The sequence below is a fragment of the Gossypium raimondii genome, chromosome 5, assembly GCF_025698545.1.
Source record: "Gossypium raimondii isolate GPD5lz chromosome 5, ASM2569854v1, whole genome shotgun sequence".
Taxonomy (NCBI): domain Eukaryota; kingdom Viridiplantae; phylum Streptophyta; class Magnoliopsida; order Malvales; family Malvaceae; genus Gossypium; species Gossypium raimondii.
In genome coordinates, this window is record NC_068569.1 from 37,248,014 (window position 1) to 37,269,686 (window position 21,673).

At 32.9% G+C, this 21,673-nt stretch overlaps 1 protein-coding gene across 2 annotated transcripts; it reads right to left on the bottom strand.

Moving 5' to 3' along the window:
- Nucleotides 1-8,677: 8,677 nt before the first annotated feature.
- LOC105766015 (uncharacterized) lies at nucleotides 8,678-15,384 on the bottom strand. 2 transcript variants are annotated; one of them, XM_012585311.2, is made up of 9 exons: nucleotides 15,182-15,384; nucleotides 14,111-14,439; nucleotides 13,070-13,103; nucleotides 12,331-12,561; nucleotides 11,585-11,674; nucleotides 9,872-9,937; nucleotides 9,518-9,609; nucleotides 9,371-9,418; nucleotides 8,678-9,060 (listed from the first exon to the last, which is right to left on the bottom strand). In XM_012585311.2, exons 2-9 carry the CDS (start codon nucleotides 14,431-14,433, stop codon nucleotides 8,943-8,945), a joined length of 1,002 nt encoding a protein of 333 aa, XP_012440765.1. In that variant the 5' UTR covers nucleotides 14,434-14,439; nucleotides 15,182-15,384; the 3' UTR covers nucleotides 8,678-8,942. The 2 variants fall into 2 exon arrangements, with proteins under 2 accessions (XP_012440765.1, XP_012440764.1); XM_012585310.2 differs by having other exon boundaries at nucleotides 14,111-14,462; nucleotides 15,182-15,383.
- Nucleotides 15,385-21,673: the final 6,289 nt, after the last annotated feature.

Here is a 21,673-nt window from a genome sequence, read left to right on the forward strand (position 1 = left end):
TGTGTACACTTGCACATTTCCGTCGTTCCAGTACAGCGCACAGACTTAGGCTCTTTCGTATGTGCCCCTTTTCCAACAATTCGATCACTTGCCTTTGTAGTTTCTTGGTTTCTTCGGGGTTACTTCGATAGGCTGGTTGGTTTGGAATGGCGGCTCCGGTTATAAAATTGATTTGATGTTCGATTCCTCAAATAGGTGGTAGACCACTTAGAATATCCTCCAGAAACACGTCTTCAAATTCCTGCAACAAGTTCACAATAGGAGAAGGGTGAGTGTCAACTAAATCGTTAGTACCAATCAAACTTTCCTTGTACATAAGTACAAGCATGGGCTGTTTCAACAACAAATATTTTTAGATTTCTCTCTCTTTTGCAAAGAAACTCAATTTTCCAGAATCACTCTCTCATTTTCTTTCCTTTTCTTCTTGTGTTTGTATCTCACAATCTTTGTTTTTCTCCCTCATTTTTACCTCATTCTTTCCTTCTTTTTTGATTTCTTTTCTTTTTCTTTCTCACTTTTTTTTTCTCTTGATCATTTGCTTTCAATTTTTCAATAGAGTTTTTCAATTTAAGCTAATCTTCGTACACTTTCTTAGGAGTAATGGAACTAAAGTCAAATTTTTTCTAAGATGTTTGAAGGTGTAAGGATTAGTATATCCGTCATGTATGACTCGGCGGCCGAATTGCCATGGCCTCCCTAACAACAAATGGCCAGCATGCATCGACACCACAACACACACAACTTCATCACTATACTTGCCAACGGAAAAGGCAACAATGGCTTGCTTGGTGAATTTGAGTTCTCCTCCATCGTTGAACCATTACAATTTGTAAGGATGCGGATGTTTGGTGGTTGCTAGGCCAAGTTTTTTCACCAACCTGCTGCTAGCAACGTTCGTGTAGCTACCTCCACCGATTATCATACTACAAACCTTGCCTTAGACATGGCATCACGTGTGGAAAATGTTTTCATGCTGCTGCTCATTTTCCGTGCTTTGGAGGCTCAAACACCTTGATGACTAATATTTTTTCTTCCACAGCATACTCTAATTCTTTCTCTTTATCGGTAGGTGCATCGGGCTCATCTTCTTGTTCTATTTCAGATTTGATCTCACCATTGTCCCTTAGAACCATCACACTCTGATTCAGACATTGGCTAGCAATATGACCCCTCCAAAGGCATTTGAAGCACTTGATGTATCGGGTTCGGTTTGGCACGGGCTCATTTTTTCCTTTGCTTGATTCTCCTCTCTGCTTGTTAGGTTTTGTGGCTCAAATGGTTTTCTTAGTTCGAAAGGGGGCTTCCATCTTATTGGCTCCTTGCCCCCACTTTGAGGCAGAAGTAGAGTTAGAATAGGGTCGGGTGGCGCCTTTTCTTTTTAATTGTTTTTCCACCTTAATCGTCATGTGCACCATGTCAATGATTTCAACGTATTGTTGTAATTCCACCACATTGGCAATGTCTCGATTTAGACCAGCAAGGAATCTTGCCATGGTAGCCTCTCGATCCTCTTCAACGTTGGCTTAGATCATGGCTATTTCCATTTCTTTGTAGTAATCTTCCACGCTCCGGTTTCCTTAGGTGAGATTTTGTAACTTTTGGTACAACTCGCAGTGGTAATAGGCTGGAATGAACCTTTTCCTCATTATGGCCTTCATTTCGACCCAAGTAGACACAGGTCGTTCATCATTTCTTCTCCGGCTTATAGTGAGTTGATCCCACCAAATGATGGCATAGTTGGAAAATTCTACAGCAGCAAACTTAAACTTTTAGCCTTCCGAGTAGGTGTGACATTCGAACACAAGTTCAATTTTCTTTTCCCACTCCAAATACACCTTGGTATTAGTTTTCCCTTAAAATGGAGGAATCGCCATCTTAATGTTTTTAAGGTCGTCATCCACTCGGTCTCGCTCCCTCGGCCCTCGGTTCCTTTGGCCTCGCCGCCTCTCACTTTGACTGGAGGTTTGATCACTCTCCACATCACTAGGCTTATAGAGATCGTCTTAATTTTCCCAAGGTCGGCCTCACTCCCTCATTGGATTTGGAGGAGTTCGTTCACGTTGGGTTCTTTCCTCGAGTTGGTCCAATTGCTCTTGCATCGGCTCTAGACGTCATTGTAGCAACTAGTCTAGTTCTCAAATAAAAGCTTGGTATGCCAAATCGGGCACACCACCACCACCAGCGACGTTCCTTACGGCCCAAACCACCACCATCAGTAACGTTTGGCACACTACCACCACCACCGGTGTTCCTTTCGGGACTACGTGACATAATGTTTTTCCTCACCACAAACCTCACTAACTCTCTCAAAAGGGAAAAGATGTTTGCTTCAGTCGTGTTTACACTTGTGTTGGCTTTTATCCTCTCTAATGCTCTCACACACTCTTGTCTTTTACTACTCTTGCTCGTTTCTCTAAGTTCTTTGGTGACTACCTTAGACTTAGCAGCAAATCTTTATGGAGTCGGCTTCAAAAGTGATATAGAGGTCGAAGATAATGTTGGGTAATAGGGTAGGCTTGGAAGAAAGCAATTTTAATTTAAGTGTGGCTGAAAATGTTTGGTGAGGAAAAATTTTGACCTCAGGAAAAACATAAACACTTTCAAGCTAGCTTTTTCTCTTCTTTTTTTTCTACATATAATTTCGAGTCTCCCTCTTATACTTTCAAACTTGAATTTTTTTTTGCAAATATGCTGAACTTTTTTTGTTGATTTTCTTTTCAAATACAATCCTAGGAGTGATAGAACGCTGATACTTACTTAATTCTTAACTAGCTCTGATACCAAATGATGCGATCTCGTACTCGTTGGTGATTCAAGTCGCTTGTATTCCCGATCGTAAAACTAAGTAGTATACGGTCTAGTTTGACAAAGGCTAAATTTGGACAAAAATAAGTTTAACAAGGGATTATTTAGTGGTTTAGCAAAGGGACGGATGAAGGATAGGCTTAAAAGCTGAAGACTGAACCAATATTAAAAAGGAATATTGACCCGATTCTTAATATGCTCTTAAGATAAAGTGATAAGTTCTAACAAGGAATTAGATTGACGCCACTAGATTACCTAGATAAGTCAATTTGAGTCACAAATAGATTAAAATTCATAAAAGGTTCAAAAGTCCTTTCTACATGTTTCAAGCCTAATATTTATAAGCTGTAAAAAGACCAACCGAATAGGCATATTACAATCAAATTTAATGGAGCTGAATGTCTATTGAATTGTCTAACAAAGGTATGGAAGTTGCCAGCAGCTTTGTCAATTGCAATTCCCAAGCAGTCAATTCATTAGACTTTGAAGTTGAGTTGAATATGCAAGGAGTTGATCGGTTAAGAATGGTGTGAACATAAGTTGATGCCACTTTGGGAAATCGAATGTGCATGCAGATCTTTAATGCTACTTGAGGCGCATGAAAAGTCTTCTAGTGTGAACAGCAAAATTTGGACATCCTTTTGGTGTGAACAAGGCAGCTGACTGATCGGTCAAGTGTGGACATAATTGATTCCATAGCTTTTCACGAAAAGCTACTTGGAAGAATGTAACCAACAGCTTCCATATGCATGAACGTCCTAGTGCATGTCACTTCATAAATTCGGTCCAATGTATCTTCAATTATACATGCATGTTCGGCAGCCAATGTGAACAACCTAAAAGACATATTAAAAACTCGGTTAAATGCAATATTAAGACAAGGTTTAAACTCAAATTAATTTGTATTAAACTTAGACACACAATTATGATGTCTGACTTAAGACCGAATTTAAAACACATATTAATGATGTCCAAACTAAGACTTGATTAAAGACAAAAATCAATGATGTTCAAACTAAGTAACTAAATTAACTAAAATAATTAAAGTCCTTATTCCAGTAGCCGAATTAAGCTTCGCTTGGAGCAAATTGCATGAGAGGCATGGAGTGCATGCCCAAGCTCGATCAATGAATCCCGCTAGAGCTTCTCCCCAAACTTGATCAACAAGACCCGAGATAGCTTCCTTGAACCTCTTGGCTCCTGCACGAGTGATTGGCCCCATTGGCAGCTCAATTGGATCACAAGTTGTTTTGGTTGAGTCCTTGACCATGATCACATCAGTTACTTTTCAGATGGTTATGACCAATTATATTTGGACTATGCTATTAGTGACAACGATAGTGATGTCAAGAGAAAGCAAAAACTTCCTGAATTTGACGTCGAAAGGGATATGAAGAATCCAAAATTTTTTGTAGGCATGATATTTAAATATCTTGATGAATTCAAAAATGTTTTTCGGCAATATTCATTAAGTTAATAAGCTTGGGAGCAATTTTAAGCATAATGATAAAGATAGAGTGGATGTTAGGTGCAAAACAAGTTGTTCTTTTCATATATGGGCTTCAAAAATGCTAGACAAAATGATTGTTCAAATCAAAAGCATTGAGAGTGAGCATAATGTAGTAAAATTTTTAAAAATAAATTTACATCAGTTGAATGGTTGGCACATCGGTTTTTAGATTTATTTCACAATGACCTTAAAGTGAAGGTGGATACATTTTTAACTAAAGTCAGAAAGGAATTAAATCTTGAAATAAAATGGATGAAGGGATATAAAACTAAAGTAAAAGCATTGGATATTATTAGGGGGAATGACGAAGACCAATACTCTAAATTTCCAAACTATTGTGGAGAGGTAAGAAAAAGAAATCTTGGATCTAACGTCGTTTTGCATTTAGAAAGATCATTATTTCAAAGGGTTTGCATATGTTTCAAGGCATTGAAGGATGACATTTTGGCTGGTTGTAGACCAATTATTTCGATAGATGGATGTTAGCTAAAGGGTAAATATGGTGGAGAGTTGCTTACAGCAATAGGTATAGATGCCAACGATTACATCTATCTGATAGCTTACACAGTTATTGAGAGAGAGAATAGTAACAATTAGGGTTGGTTTTTAGAGTTGCTAGCCAATGATTTAAACATTGAAAATTCCCATGCTTGGAGTTTTATGTTAGATAGGCAAAAGGTTAGCAAGTAGCATCTTTTAAGTATTTTTTTACCTTATTATATGTATCTTAATAGACTAATATGTTTATTTTATTTGTAGGGTCTCACTCCTATTGTACAATCACTATTTCCAAATTTTGAGGATTACTTTTGTGTTCGACATATGTATCAAGAAATTTTCAAGATTGATGCCCATAGAGGAAAGACCCTTAAAGACAATTTATGGGCAGTAGCACGAGCAAGCTACGTTGGTGAATTTAATTATTGGATGGAGAAGATTGAGAAGACATGTGATACTGCTTACAAGTGGTTGAAAGAGAAATTGACTTAAGAATGATCTAGATCGCATTTTAGAACTTTTCTTTCAAATGTGATATGCTTCTAAATAATATGTGCGAGAGTTTTAACAACTTACATTTAAATGTGAGAGACAAACCAATTCTTACAATACTTGAAGCAATCGGTTTAAAGTTAATGAGAAGATTTTATATACAAAGGGATGCAATGAGAAGATTTAATGGTCAAATTTTTCCTAAGATACAAAAGAAACTTGACAAGTTGAAATTGAATCTTTTAATTGAATACCAAATTGGCCAAAAAGGTCATACATTTCAAGTTAGATGTGCATTAACTCAATCATTGGTATATATGAATAAACGGACATGCTCTTGTAGGAGATCGTAGCTAAGTGGATTACCATGTTCACATGCAACTTTTTGCATCCTTAACCAAATAAAACATCTAAAGGAGCATGTGGATAATTGTTACAAGGTTGCAACATTTTTGAAAACCTATGCTTATATGATTAATCCAATTGTTGATGAAGACTAATGGGATTCTATCCAACATGGAAATGCAATTATTCAACTTGAGCTTCCTAAGCTTAAAAAAGAATATTGTTGAAATACTTGAAGAGAAAGAAAATAAAAGCAATTTGTCCAAGTTATCTAGAAAGGGACTAAAAATGACTCGTATATGTGGACAACAAGGACACTACAAACATTTTCATGGTGATAAAAAGCATTTACAAGTATAAAATTTTAATTTTTTTGAAACTAAATTGTAACACCCTTTAATTGTTGTATAAATTAAGTACTTATGAGCACCATTTTTATTGTAGGAAAGGACACAAGTTGATTCATCTGAAGTGTTTACCAATTCACGACAAGATCTTGTTGAAGATGTTTGACCAAGCAATATGCATGTTCCATATTTTCTTGCCTGTTTGGAACTTCAATATAATTGTTTTGTTTATTAGAATTGATACAAACTTAAAGCCATTTCTAATTTATGCTTTATAAGGTCAACAAGTAGTGAATTTGAGGTTAACGAATATACTATGTTTAAAGAGATTGTTTTGATAAAATCTTTACTTCATTTTTAAAATTGTTTTTAACTATTGCTTTATCTGCTTTAAAGAAAGAGTTCGAAGAAAGGAGTAAAAAAATAGTGGACGATCCAAGGAAAATCAATGGTCGGTTAGTTATTTCATTCAAACAATAAAAACTTCAATGATTTATGGTGCAGTAATGGTGGATGCATAACAAGAAAAATGGAAAAGTAAAGACCTCCCAAACAATAACATTGCCCTACCATTGATGGCATTCGTAGAGAAACTTCTAAAAGTTTAATTAATTTGACAGCATACAACTTTTAATCGAGGGGACCAAATTCGGACTTATTATTGATAGCCTTGTCAATATTGTGAAACCAAAAGTGATTTAAATCCAAACAAGCTAGCATGAATAGTTTGTTAGTAACATCACTAGTAGGCAAACTTTGCTATAATTTTTGTTTTGACAACATAATTTAAAAGATTAATCTAAAACAGGTTGTTGCGAAACCAACTATTAGGTGATCCATCTGCCTTACGAATACCCAAAGAGTTGTTGAACACATTATTTTATCTTTTTACCTTACATCCACAATAGAAACAAAATCTAGAGGTGAAATGCTTTCAAGTCCATCGCTATCACCATAATATTCAGGTTCAATCCATTTTTAGGGATGCTAGAGATAGCCATTGTAGTGATACTCCCTTATCGGTGTTCAAATGTCAATTCCTATTTCTATTGACACTTTGGCATAATTTGATTTGACTTACGTATTTAAAAGACAAATGACATTTTTATACACTAATGAAATCAACTTTAAACAACAAGAAACGGGCCAACCTTAAACAAGAAAGATATTAAAAGAAAAAGGAGAGAGCTTTACTATTAGGTTCCTTTAGTATCGCACTTGGGCATCGTTATGTTCTTTTTGGTTTGGTCTTGCATATGCAGAATTGGCTACAAAGGTGTTTCTCTTTTTCTTTTCTATAAAGGATGCAAATGTAGGGATTGATAATGGGGGAAAGAGAGACTCATAGCTACGACCAAGCCCACTAACCTTCCCTGTAAAGCAAATTGAGGACAGATTATATAGACACATGCTTCATCTACAAGTAAACTCTTTAAACTATGCATCAGTTATCATTGAATCATCAATTTTCCTCACGTTGAATGTTGATTTCAATATTTGTAAATATGGACTTCAATCTTTTACAATAAGTGAAAAAAGTGAAGCGCCTATTAATATATCATCCATCTAGGTTACATTAACATCATTTTTTTTCTTGAAAAAAAATTAAAAAGAATTATAGTTGCACAAAAATGAAGTGATGAATAGTCTAATCTAATATAAAAAAAATAGGTCCAAATTAAGGGAAGCCATTAAACCAACTCCTGGGAAAAGCATGAAGTAAGCTATTACTTGAAGTCTAAAATTGCAGCTCATGCTCTTACTCAGAAAATCAGCAGCAATTAAATCTAGTAAAGCAATATAAACTAGAATTCAAGCTGACAAAGAGTCCAGGATACCTTTCGTAAGTAAACCTGTCAAGCTATAAGGGTTGTTGGATGAATCAATGGGAGTTCCAATGTCTCGAGCAATATATCTAGTATAAACTCTATTTAAAAAAATTGAAAGAAATCAATCGACAAATCTATCAACTTGCATCAGTTGGGATATAGAAAGATTATTTTTTCTTTTCAGTTAACCAAATCCAAAATTTGAGAAAGATACAATTATTAAAATGCTAGTAAGATATTTGCCAAAAAAAATCGAATAAGATGACGTGTAAATATATATATATATATATATATATATATGTTGATTCAACTTTTCGTTAAATAATTTAATCAGTTGTTAGTACAAGTGACTTAATTTTGTAATTTTGATGTAATTTTAAATTAAAATTCTATGATTTAAATGAAAATAGGAGTTAAGCTTGGTGATTTAGTCTATTATATAGGATAAAATAACATTGCCTAAAGTCGAAATAAGGTAGACATGAGCAAGCATTTACTAGAAGTATTCCACTTCATTGCTTGACATCCTTTAAAAACTATAAAATTTGGATTGGATAGAGCAAAAATCTTTTTGAACGGTTCAATTTTTGCTATTTTTAATTTGGTTTTCGTTTAATTAAAAATTAGAAGTTTTACGTGAATAAATGAGATTTCATAAATATAAAATTTTAAGAATTATTTGACGCATTAAATCTAGAAAATGTGGTAATTTCATTTAGATTTTTTAGTGGTTGAACCAATTTTCTTGGGATTCATTGAACCCCTAGTTATTGATGGGATGGAAAAATTAGTTTTCAATTGAACCGCTTCAACTCACGTTCTAAATATCAAAGAAACATCCAATACGCTAGTTAATCTAAATGACATTTCTTTTTATTAATTTCATGTGAATTTCTAAATGATATACACATGCAATCATTTATTTTGATATAACTTGCCTTACAAGCATGGACTCATTAGCTTTCGTCTTCCAGAAATAATTAGTCCACAATCAATACCAGAAGACGTAAGATTTTAGTAATCTAACTGTTAGGTGCTAATATCACGTGGTAGAGGCCTCTGTTAGCCTCCCATCTCAACATCATTACCTTTTTTCTTCTTTTTTTCTTTTTTTTTTTATCTCAACTTTCTATACGAATCCCGGAATGTTCTTGACAAAGAGAAGTCCTTGAGTTTAACTATTAAAGCAAAGATCCCATAACATGGGATGAGCATTACTCCGATTCCCAAGTACCTGTTCAATCCGACATCATAAAATGGTGAGTTCATTAGAGGAAAGGAGTTCAATATGAGTATCAGATACAAGTATGTGTTTTTTTACAAATATGACTCGGTTCTTTTTGAAGTTTTTCCATGTATTTAGAATATCCTTTGATAGGTCATATTCACGTATATATGGATATGTGTCCGATATAAATACCAAATAAAAATGCTTCAAGATGAGTGAACACCCATACTAGACACATCTAGTTTCAGACACATACTCGCATCTGACATCATGAACATAAATCATAATGATATCTAACAAAAGATTAAATGTGTACCATAAGGGAGCATATGAGGATGACAAGTCAAGAAATGGATATGGCCACCTGCAACCAGAGGGGGTGTCACACTGTGAGAACAAAGCCATTCATCCATAATATATGTAAAACTGGTAGTTAAACAGTAAAACAGAACTGAAGCTTTACCAAAGGTTAACATAAGCATGGATGATCCATTGGAATATAACAAAAGCACCCGTCCATAAAATAAAATATGCAATTCGGAACAAAGGGAACCGCTGCAAGGCAAAGGTAATATTAGCTTATAAACTGATTGCAAGATACAAGAATTACTTCGACTCTTTTCTTTTCTTTTCTTTTTTAAGTATCCGTGTTCAAAATATGCTTGAACATGAGTTTGGTAATATGATCCTCCGAGGACACTTGAAATTTCGGAAAAAAAATTGAGCATACTCACATAGAACACGTATCTATGTTCAATACTTACATCGGAGTTTGAATAACATAGCCATTGGGACTATAAAGAAATGTAGAACTTACCATGCAATTCAAAATTGTGTCACCAATTAGGAAAACAGCATTGATTGAGTGCATACAGACAACAATCTGCAGTTGAAAGTATAGATAAAATATATGAGCAATTCAACACTTCTTACATGAGAAAAAACTAAAGGGAAATAGTGAAAACACAGTAGCGTTCTTCCATCGTTTATATCCCAAAATACCTAATAGTAAAACCAACAGATTGCGGTTATATTGCTTCTCTTCATTTTTGTTAAGTACTTATATCCAGAACTCATGTTCGACATCTTTTTGGACATGGTATGGGATACGACTCACCAAGCAAGGGCGTAGCTAGGGGGGCTGGCAGGGGCCTTGGCTCTCCCTAGATGGAATAGGCCCTTTAAAATTTTTAAAATTTTATATTAGTAAAGGTAAAATTGCGCTTTGCCCTCCCTTAAAATGATAAAAATTTGATTTAATCTTTTAAAAATTATTAAGATATAAGCAGAGGCAATTCTAGGGGACTGTCATGGGCCCCGGCCCCCCTAAAATAAAAAATTGCCATTTAAACTCTCTAAATTTTTTTTAAATTTTAAATTAGTAAATGTAAAATTATACTTTAGCCCCCTCTAAAATTATAAAAATTCGATTTAATCTTTTAAAAATTTTATAAAGATACTATAAAAAATTAAAATTTCATTCGGCCCCCCTAAAAAATTGTTCTGGCTTCGCCCTTGAATATAGGCTATTAAAATGGTGAAATTGCATTTTTACTATCGTAAAAATTATAATTTAATTTCAGCCCCAAAAAAAAATTTTGGCTTTGTCCCTGTCACCAAGTACCCTCCATATATACGAAAAAGACTTAAAAGAATTGAAGATACTCATGTCAGATACATGTATCCAACACCATAAGAATAAAGAAGTTAAAAGAACTACACAAAAACCCCTCGATCACTTTCCTAAGACTAAATTATAGTGTAATAGAGATATTTAGACAACAATTATCACCCTCAACGTTCAATGCACTGCTAAGCCAATGTATCTTTCCGTTTAGTTTTCAACTTAAAAGGAAACATTTTCTAAACAGTTTTCTTTTTCCAATCCAAGCTTTTTCTAACCTGAGTTTCCAATAGCAACTGTAAATTACTAAATTAGCCCTTAGACAGCTGAAGCTCTACATGTAGAGCATGTAGGACAGCCAACGAACTCACAACTCAGCAAGCTCAAACCTCAGAAGAAACCTGGTTTACACCTATAAAGACTAGAAGCCCCTAGCACAGCTCACAGACATGTCTAAATGGCCAAAGTAAAGGCTGGTTCATTGGTTTCCCAGTTTTTTTGGATATATACCGGACTGAACGAGCCAACAGTTCCATTTAAATCAGTTCAACCAGCCAGTTCGATCCTGATTTTTCATCACTGGTATGGCTAGAGTAAAGGCTGGCCTTGAGTAAGAGAAACAAAAAAAACTGAAACTCTATCATTATGTCTTTTCCCGATTATTCCTCTGAAACCTAATAACTTAGGAACCACAGCACGCCCCGGAAACATAACTCTCACTATACCTCCAAGAACTTACTCAGCTCAACCACCACAAAAGATGTCAACAAATCTTTCTTCATATTGACAGAAATACAATTCAGCCAATAGAGCAAAAGGATTTGATCATATAAACCGCAACATATGTTTCAAACAAAAGAAGCAGAAAAATCTCAGGAAAAATAGAGTTTGTAGCATCAAACTTACAAAATTCAAGCTGCGATATTTGGGCATTAGGAACGGAAAAATGATCAGCCAAAATACTGAATCAGTGAGCATTACTGCACCTGCACAAATCTATTGGGAGATACCAAAATAATAAAAGATAAGGTGAAAAGAAAATGAAAATAAGATCTCAATAATTAAAACCAACAGCAGATTGCTATGTTGCTTCGAATCTTATTTTTTAAAATAGTATCCATGTTTGGCACCTATGTCCGATGCTTATTTAGACATAAGTTGAAGATGTAACCCTCTAAGGATCCTCCAAATACATGAAAATTGAATATAACTATGTCAGATGCATACTCATAGCAGATAATCACAGCCAAGTCCAAGTAACAGAGGAAGAAATCACTAGATAACTGTTAAACTTTCTGTTCAAGCAATTATAGTCTGATTTCTTCAAGATATGTTGAAACGGTTTATTCCAAGAATTAGCTAAAGAAATAGAAGTACACATCCATGTTTCTTAGACTCAGGATTGTGGGAGTGTCGTATAAAGGAACATGGCGACACGGTATGCTCAATCGTTTTCTTCAATTTTCATATATTTGAAGAGTTTCTGGAAGATTATATCTCGATACCTATGTCTAGATAGGTCTAAATACAATTATCGAACATGGACATTTCAAGAAAAGTGAAACGTCAAAGAGTTATAGAACAAATGGCTACCAATGGAAGATGAAGAGGAAACCAGGAATCAGATAAACTGATTTTATGAGAGAACTTACCTGATAAATAATTTGAAACGCATAAGTCCATGGACCTGCAATAGAAGGATGATAAGGAGCTTCACGGGGATCAAAATGTTTGGACTGGTTGGATGATACATCTGCGATTTCATCAATCGTGGGAGGTACGTAGGTGCCTTGCTCAGAATCTAAACTAATGTGATTGGACCTATCGCCACAAGCTTTTCTGCAGTGCTTTCGATATCCATCTATGGAGACTGCCGATCCAAACTACAATTGTAGCTTATAATATCAGCAAGTTACACAAAAGGTTATCCCAGTTATTTGGAACAAAATAGAGATGATAAAAATGATACAAGAGACTTGTGTTACTACCAAGGAATAACAATTTAGACCGGAGGTTGAACCTATCAGATGTTTGGTTCTCAGTTCAACCGTCAAGAATAAATAAAAAACAGAAAAAAAAATTAAAAGAATTCATAAAAATAGTTCAAATAGGGAAATGTGTCCAAAAACATAAGGAAAAAGGCCAAATTAATTTAGAAAATAATAATCTAGTTTAATCCCTTTTTTAGTTCCTTATTTTATTAGTTTTGGTCAGTTCAACAAGTTTCCAAGTCAATCTACCATTTTCCAGTTTAACTGGTTGAGAAGGCCGGTCCAATTTGATTTTTTAACCAATGACCCAGACTCAGGATGAATGTCAGGTATGATGCCCTCGTTATGGATATGCCAGATACGGAAAATCAAAGTTCAGGTAACATAGCAAGAGACATACCCCAAAGTAGATTGTGACCAAAGTAAATGTCCACCTGTTCAGGAACAAAAACGAATCAGTTAAAAAAAATACATTTCAAACATTTAGCAACAGTAAAGATCAATGGGAATGAAATCACACAGATAGCATCTTGATTATATATAAATTATCTCAAACTTTTTTTGCTCATTTTTTTCGTAAATTCTCGTGACTAGAAAACTTGAAGCCTTCATGTAATCATGTGCTTCAAATCATCAAAAGCTTTTTGAAGAATTTATGTAGCTCCAACTCTTCATTTTCTCTTTTTGGAAGTATCCATGCCTGAAACTTATATCTAACCTCCAAGTACATTGAAAAATTTAGAAAAAAATCTGACCATACCTATTTTTGACACATATCCGTGTCCAACAATCCAAGTAACATAGAAAACCATTTACGAAAAAGTACAGTGTAGCATTATTGTGCATATAGGTTAAAACCATGCTGAGTGTTATACAGGGTGCTGCACAGTTAGATATTTTTAGTGTTTGTTGACTTTGACTATTTGTTTTTTGAATTACTTATGCCAGATATTTAATCACATTTGACACTCATAAACGAGTCCGAATAACATAGATTTTTAGCATGGTCTAACCTGGTTTTTGAATAAACCTACCGTAGAAAGAAAATTAACTAACAAAGATCAAATTTAGACAAATTATCTGCCGTATCCACTATGGTAAACTAGAATCAATGCAGAATATGAACGCAAGTACAACTATGTTATTCTGACTCACTTTTCTTGAAGTAAACATGTCCACCACCCATGTCCGACACATAGATATAGGGATATGACCTCCAAAGATTCTCCAAATACAAGTAAAAACTTGAAAAAAAGAATCTAATTATACCCAAGACAGACAAATACACATATCCAGCACTGACACCTGAGTCAGAGTAACATAGAGAAACAATATATAATGAACCCTCAGCAAGATGAAGAAAAGTCATTCAAGTTCATTAAATCAAGAAAATTGCATTCAATATAACCAAGAATAGGAAAGGTTAAGAGATATCACTTACTGAGTATAAAAGTAAAATATGCCACCTCCAGAAATGACAGCATTGGCCATAAGTAATGCCAAAAGCATTAAGAAAGCAAACACTCTGAAACCCAGCAACCAAGCAGGGTGAATGCCTTCAAGACATGTTTTCCAAGTTTCATCCTCATATAAGATCCCCGGAGATTCCTTCCTATTTTCTACCTCTCGATTTTCCGATCTTTTCCGACCTTCAAATTTCCAGATTATAATTGCTGCCACAACCATTGAGGTTAGGATGAACAATGCACAGAATGAGAACCTCCAGTTCAACCAGTAGCTTAAGGTCGTGGTATCGGCAGTCATGTTAGGCTGCCAAGTATGTTTAGAGGATCCTGTTAAGAAACTCAAGAAATCTATGTTACTCTGTAATGTTAAATCTTTCTCCCAGAAAGGTCCTTCAAAGCTTGTGTCTAACACGGGTATCAACACTAATACTTTAAGAAAGACAAAGTGGTGGAGTAACATACCGAGAAATTGCTACTACTTGTTCCATTGGTACTCATAATTTATTATTAACATTCCGAAGGGTAATTCTTAAAATCAATCAAAAACTAGAAGCTGGAAAGCAAAGTTACTATATTAAGCTCCCAAAAGAGTAATTTTTTGAGAATAAATGGGGTTATAGTATTTAATTGCTAGAAGACCATTTAATAAAAAGTCAGAAAAAAATGATTATTAAAGGACTAAAAAAATAAAAACAAAAATCTAGAGCCAAAATCCTTACTTTAGATGGGTTCTTCCCATAGAACTAAGTTCAACAGAAGGAAGCAGATACAGAGGAAGTAAAACAAGAAAACTAAACAACAAGACTAAACATAAATATAGAAATAATGGGCACATTAAATAAAGCTAAGATCACACTAAAAATGGAAGAGAGGAAAGTCGATAACTATGAAAAGAAAAATGGGTTTTAAGGCTCGTACAGTTTGCGAATAAGAATATTAAGAATTTGATCGAACAAGAGACTCCAGGTTGAAGCTAGAACAAGCTTTTGGTTTGTAATCGTAGTTTTGAGTGCAAAAAACAAAAGCAGAGTTTCAGTACTGTTTACCTTTATTGGAGTGTTCTTCCCTTTGGATCCTGATTTATTGGAATCGTTGTTACTGGAATTGGGAATTTCCAGAAGAAAAAAACCCAATCAATTTTGTCTTGGGAGTCAAATTTTTGTGTCAGTCAAGTCTGAGGAGGCAAATGAGACCCGAGCTAAGAGGTTTCTACCTTCTACTTACACATTCTTTAAAAACACGACACGTTTCCTAACAATCACAAAAACAAACGTGGGAACAAATTTAGTTGTTTTACGCGACGCTGAATTATTGTGATCACTGATGACGGCGTATTAAATATTTGGCTTAATGGTATTGTAGATCCTCGAAAATTTTCAAAAAATTCAATTAAGTCTTTTTCAATTTTTTGGTTATTTTACTAAAATAACTCCAAAAAATAATTAATTACGTAAATGACCTAAATTCGAAAAAAATCATCCAAATAACCTGAAATGAAAAATAAAATTAGGTTATGGGGACTAGATGGTCGGCACCACTATTTTTTCTATTAAAAAAATAATTTGAGGTTTTCGACACTAGATGGCCGGCACCCATATATTTTTTTCAAAAAAAAAAGTTTTTTTGGGTGCTGGCACACTAGTGGCCGGCACGACACCCCTTTATCTGGTTAAAAAAATTATTTTTTTGGGGTGTCAAGTGCCGGCCAACAAAGGCCAAACTCACCCAACAAAAGGGGATGGGATATATTGCAACATTGACTCCTCCTTGTTTTCCCATCTTTTTTATTTCCTAAGTTTGATTACATATTTTATATTTTAAAATGATATTGGACTCCTTGTCATGTTTGTTAATTATTATTATATCACTCACATTATTATTAAGTTTAAAAATTAATTTAAATTTAATATGTACAATTAAATTAGAATTTTTTTATAGATGAAAATCATTAAAGGAGGTTCTAATTTTATAAAAAAATCTAATTTAATCATGCATATTAAATTTAAATTAATTTTAAATTTAATAATAATGTGAGTGATGCAATAATAATTAACAAACATGATAAGGAGTCTAATATTATTTTAAAATATAAAATATGTAAGCAAACTTCGGAAATAAAAAAGATGGGAAAATAAGGAGGAGTTAATATTGCAATATTCTCATCCCCTTTTGTTGGGTGAGTTTGGGTCTTTGTTGGTCGGCACCTGATACCTCACCAAAATATTTTTTTTAATCAGTTAAAGGGGTGTCGGCCATCAGTGTGCCAACACCCTAAAAAAGAATTTGAAAAAAAAATACATGGGTGCCAGCCATCTAGTGTCCAAAACCCTAAAAATTATTTTTTTAATAGAAAAAATAGTGGTGTCAGCCATCTAGTCCTCATAACTCAATTTTATTGTTCATTTCAGGTAATTTAGGTGATTGTTTTTTAATTAAAGTCATTTATGTAATTAATTATTTTTTTGAGTTATTTAAGTAAAATAACCCAATTTTTTGGACTCAATTGAACCCTAAACTTATAAAATTAATCAAATCAACACTTTAACTAACTTTGACCATTAATTTCTAATTGAATCCATGATGTGTCCATTAACTCAGCCAATAGATGCTAACATGGCGATCCATGTCACTACCACATCATAAAATAAAATAAAAATTTAAGTTCAAGATGAACTTAGATATTGTGCTGCCATTTTTAAGATTTATTATAAAATTATAAAATTATTAAAATTTATCAAATTATAAATCTATAAAAAGTATTAAAAACTATAAAAAAAAGAAATAATTGAACTATAATCAAATTTAAAATCATAAAAGTATAAAAAATTATTAAAATATTTTTTCTCATGTCAAATTAAACCATAAAAATTTGAATTTGAATTTGAATTTGAATTTAAAATAATAATTTGATAAATTTACAATCGAGCTATAATTTTTTTAATATCAAATTGCATCTTTTTCATAATAGATTTGTTTACTCGAGATTTAATTTATTAAAAAATTATGATTTATTTTTATAATTTGTGTTTTTTTTATAATTTTTACTTTATTTTGATAATTTTTATAAAATTTTTTATGATTTTATAATCTCATAAATGAATATAATATTTTTATTTTTGTTGATGTGGAATCAATATATCAGCAATCGAGGCTGATGTGGTAATCATTAATGGCCACCGTAGAGATTTCTTTAGACACTAATTGTCAACATCAATTAAAAGGCTGATTTGGTCAATTTTATAAGTTTGAGGGTTCAATTGGGTGCAAGAAGTTAAGAGGGGCTTAATTGATTTTTTTTAATTTTTCAAGTGTCTTTTCATTTTTAAATATTTAATTTGAATTTGTTAAAATTTAGAGTAAACTACACAATTGATCACCTAACTTTCATAAGTTTTCACTTTGGACATCAAAAATAAAAAATTACAAAAAGAGCATTGTTGTTACAAACCGTTTTCATTTTGATCATCTCGTCCTTAATTTGGGGTTAGATAATGATATTATACACTCATTTTAGTAATTCAACTTTAACAAATTTCATTTTGATCACTCATTTCCATTTTAGAATTAACTTTATTTTTCAAAAAACTTGAATTTTTACGAGAAATTTATTTATTCAGGTTGTGGAGAAGAAACCAAGCTTTTCCTTATTACTCAATTCCTATAAAAGTAAAACTCAATTTTTTTCTTTAAAACCCAAGTTTTCCCTCAAAACCCCAAATTTCCTTTTTATTGAAAAAAGTAAAATTAATTCTAAAAGGACAATAAAATAAAGGAAATTAAAAGATAAATGGCTTTTATGTAAAAACCCAAGTTTTCACATATAAAAACCTAAATAATTTCTGTAAAACCCTATATTTTTCCTTTTAAAGGAAAAAATTAAAATTAATTCTAAAAAACATAATAAAGGAAATTAAAAGATCAAATGAATTTTCCATGTAAAAATTCAAAATTTTCTTATAAAACCAATGTTTTTCTTAATAAAGCTCAAGATTTTTTTTCCTTTGCTAGGAAAAAAACTAAAATTAATTCTAAAAAAAACGAAAAACAACAAAGGAAATTAAAAAGATAAAATGAGTGACTAAAAAAAACTTACTAAAGTAAATTGACTAAAATGAGTCTACAATAACATTGCCTTACCCCAAATTAACGATTATTGTAACAGTTATTGTAGACTTTTGAAGAGATCTGTCGAGCTCTACATTTCAGAGATAATGAGACTTCATGATTTAGTTCAAGGATAGTTGGGAAAAGCTTTTACCTCTAGTTGAGTTTACTTACAACAACAAGTATGAGTCGGGCATTAAGATGAAACCTTATGAAGCCTTGTATAGGAGAAAGTGTATAACTCCTTTGTTTTGGAAAAAGGTTGAGTGAGAATAAGTTGGATGGACCTGATTTGATACAAGAGATCAAGGTTAAAGTGAGAATCATCCAAGACCGTTTGAAAACCGCCTCTAATAGAAAAAAGTCTTATGTTGATTTAAAGAGAAAGGAAATTGAGTTCAATGTGGGGGACAAGGTCTTTCTGAAAGTGCCCCTTTGGAAAAAGGTTCTTCTGTCAGGAAGGAAAGACAAATTTAGTCCAAGGTTCATTAAACCTTATAAGATTTTTTATCATATTGGACTCATGGCTTATCGTTTAGCTTTGCCACCAAACTTGGAGAAGATTCATAATGTTTTTCATGACTCTATGTTAAGAAGATATATATCCTATCCATCTCATGTCATTACTCTAAAAGAAGTGGAGCTTCAACCCGACTTGACCTATGAGAAGGAACCTGTCAGAATTTTAGCTCATGGAACCAAAGAACTCTAGAATAAGATAGTACATTTAGTAAAAGTAATTTAGCATAATCATTAGGTTGAGGATGCTACATGGGAGAGTGAGGAATCGATGAGACAACAATATCCGTCGCTTTTCGATCCAAGTAAATTTCGAGGACAATTTTTTTGTTAGGAGGGGAGACTTGTAACATCAAATTCTTTTCAATTTATCATATGGTACTATTCTGAGAATTTTGTCTAGAATTTTGGTGTAATTTTTTATTTATTTATAAGAATTTGGGCATTTATGGAGTCATGAGTTATTATAATAATTTATCTATAAGGGTTTTTTTTATATATATTTTTCTCATTGATATATTAGAATATTTGGATTTATTAGGATATGTGGTGATGAGATGAATTTGGACCGTTAAATTCTATTTTACACCATAGACTATGCCACACAAATTAAAAATGCTTTGACCCTTTGACTTTCCTTGCATTTTCAAATACAAAAAAAAATGTTAGAAAAGGGGGAAGAATCCCTCCCCCTCAATTTCATTCTTGTTTGGCTGGCTATCTAGAGAACAATAATAATAATAAAAACTCTTATTTTCACTCCTTTGATTTTCTTCAAAATTTTTTAAATCATCAGCTTATTCCATTATCCTTTCTTGAAACTCACCTCAAATAGACTTTAATTTAGCCATTACTTTTATCATTTCCATCATCCATTCACCTAGGATTTGAGTGTCTAGATGAGAAAAATTGGTAGTGTGAGAAAAAGGTAACGTATTTAAGTTTTCATCATCTCATCATATTTATTTTACCATTATATGCTCATTTATTTGTTGAGTCATTGATAATTTATATTGTGTTATTATTATGCATTTAATAATGTGTTTTATGTATGGTAAAAAGAAAGAGCTTTTCCTAACTTAGGCGAGGAGAAAATCTTGGATTTAAAAAGTGAAGAGGAGCCTTCCTCCCTTATGTTATCTTGAAGGTAGGAACTTACCATGTATATACCTTGTTTAATATTAAATTTGTACTAATTGGTGGTAATTAAATTAAAAGAAATTAGTTATAAGTTTGTATGATAACATAGCATGATTTATTTGAAAAATGGGCATTTGGTAATGAGAAAATATGTGACAAAATGATGAAGTTTATTAGTTATTGAATAAAGAAAGGTAATTTTTCCTTATGATGTTTTGTGATGGCATATGATGTTTTGTGAACATAAAAAAATGTTAGCGGAATGTAGATTGTACCAAAACTTGAGATTAATTTTTTGTTGACAATGTGTTATGCCTAAAGGTAAGTCAATTTATTTATGAGATGGTAATTCTTGTATACATATGTGTGAGCATTCGAGATGTTGATTAAATGTGCAACTATCTTATGTATCGGGTTTGGGTTATGCGAATCAGACATATGAGCAAGATGGGCCTCATTGGCATTATGTATGAATTAGAAAACATGATTTGCTAATGACAAAATCATGTGTAATAATTGTTGGAAAAATTAGTTAAGAAAACTGTGTATGGTGCATAGCAGAAGTTTAAATTATTTTTCTTAAAACCAAGTCTTGTAGTATTTATAGTAATAAACCCTAAACTGAATCATCACATGTGCTTTATGCGAGGCAGTCTAAGTCGTTTCTTGGCTTTCTACCAAAAGATATTCTCCTCTATTCTCAAACCTTATTTTCCACTTTTGATGAACCTCTATTTTTGGGACTTTAAACTTAAAATTGAGTATGATACTTGTAAAAATAAAACGTTGATAATGACAATATATCGCAAAGAAAAGAGAAATAAAAATAAAGAACACACAGATTTTTATGTGGAAACCCTTTCGGGGAAAAAACCACGAGCAGAAGAGAAGAAAATTCACTATGTCAAATTCGAATGATTACAAGAGGAGTTTCGACTACATCTATTTATAGGTTGAAAAAACCTAATTCTAATCAAAGTCAAATATATTATGCTAATAAATGCTAAATATATTATACTCATAAATACTAAATCTTCTAGAAAAAAGATATATTTTGTTTAACTTGACTTGCAAGCAATCTCTTAGAATTTGGGTCACACAACTCTAACAATCTCCACCTTGACACGAATTCTCAATGAACAAGTTTTTCACCTCTTCCATAAAATCCCTTAAGGGTTTAACTTCAACAATGAACACCAACCAAGTCTAAGCAATGCTCAAACTTGGTTATAGGAAGTGACCTAGTCATCGTATCTGCAAGATTTTCATGAGTACTAATTTTGCTCAGAACAATATCACCACGAGCAATAATATCACGAACAAAATGATACCGAATATCAATATATTTTGTTCTCTCATGAAACATTTGATCTTTTGTAAAGAAGATGGCACTCTGACTATTTCAAAATACTGCACTGATTTGAAGGTCTTCATTGAGTTCACTAAAGAGTCTGTTCAACCAAATAACTTCTTTACAAGCCTTAGTAATCGTCATGTACTCAGCTTCAGTGGTAGACAAAGCATCTATAGTTTACAAAGTGGCTTTCCAATTGATTGCACAACCTCCAATTGTAAAGACATAACCTGTAAGAGATATTCTTCTATCAAGGTCTACAGTAAAATCAGCACCAACACACCCAATGACTCCATCTCTAGTTTTTCCAAACTGTAAGCAAACATCAGTAGTACCTCGTAAGTATCTTAAAATCCACTGAACTGCTTTCCAATGTTCTTTATCAGGATTCACCATGTATCTACTAACTGTACTGACTGCA

Coding starts and splice junctions, on each gene's coding strand:
- LOC105766015 (XM_012585311.2), bottom strand. CDS start 14,433: ATGACTGCCGATACCACGACCTTAAGCTACTGGTTGAACTGGAGGTTC. Junction 11,675..12,330: donor CGTTTCAAATTATTTATCAG/GTAAGTTCTCTC, acceptor ATCTCCCAATAG/ATTTGTGCAGGTGCAGTAAT. Junction 9,610..9,871: donor ACACAATTTTGAATTGCATG/GTAAGTTCTACA, acceptor TTTGCCTTGCAG/CGGTTCCCTTTGTTCCGAAT.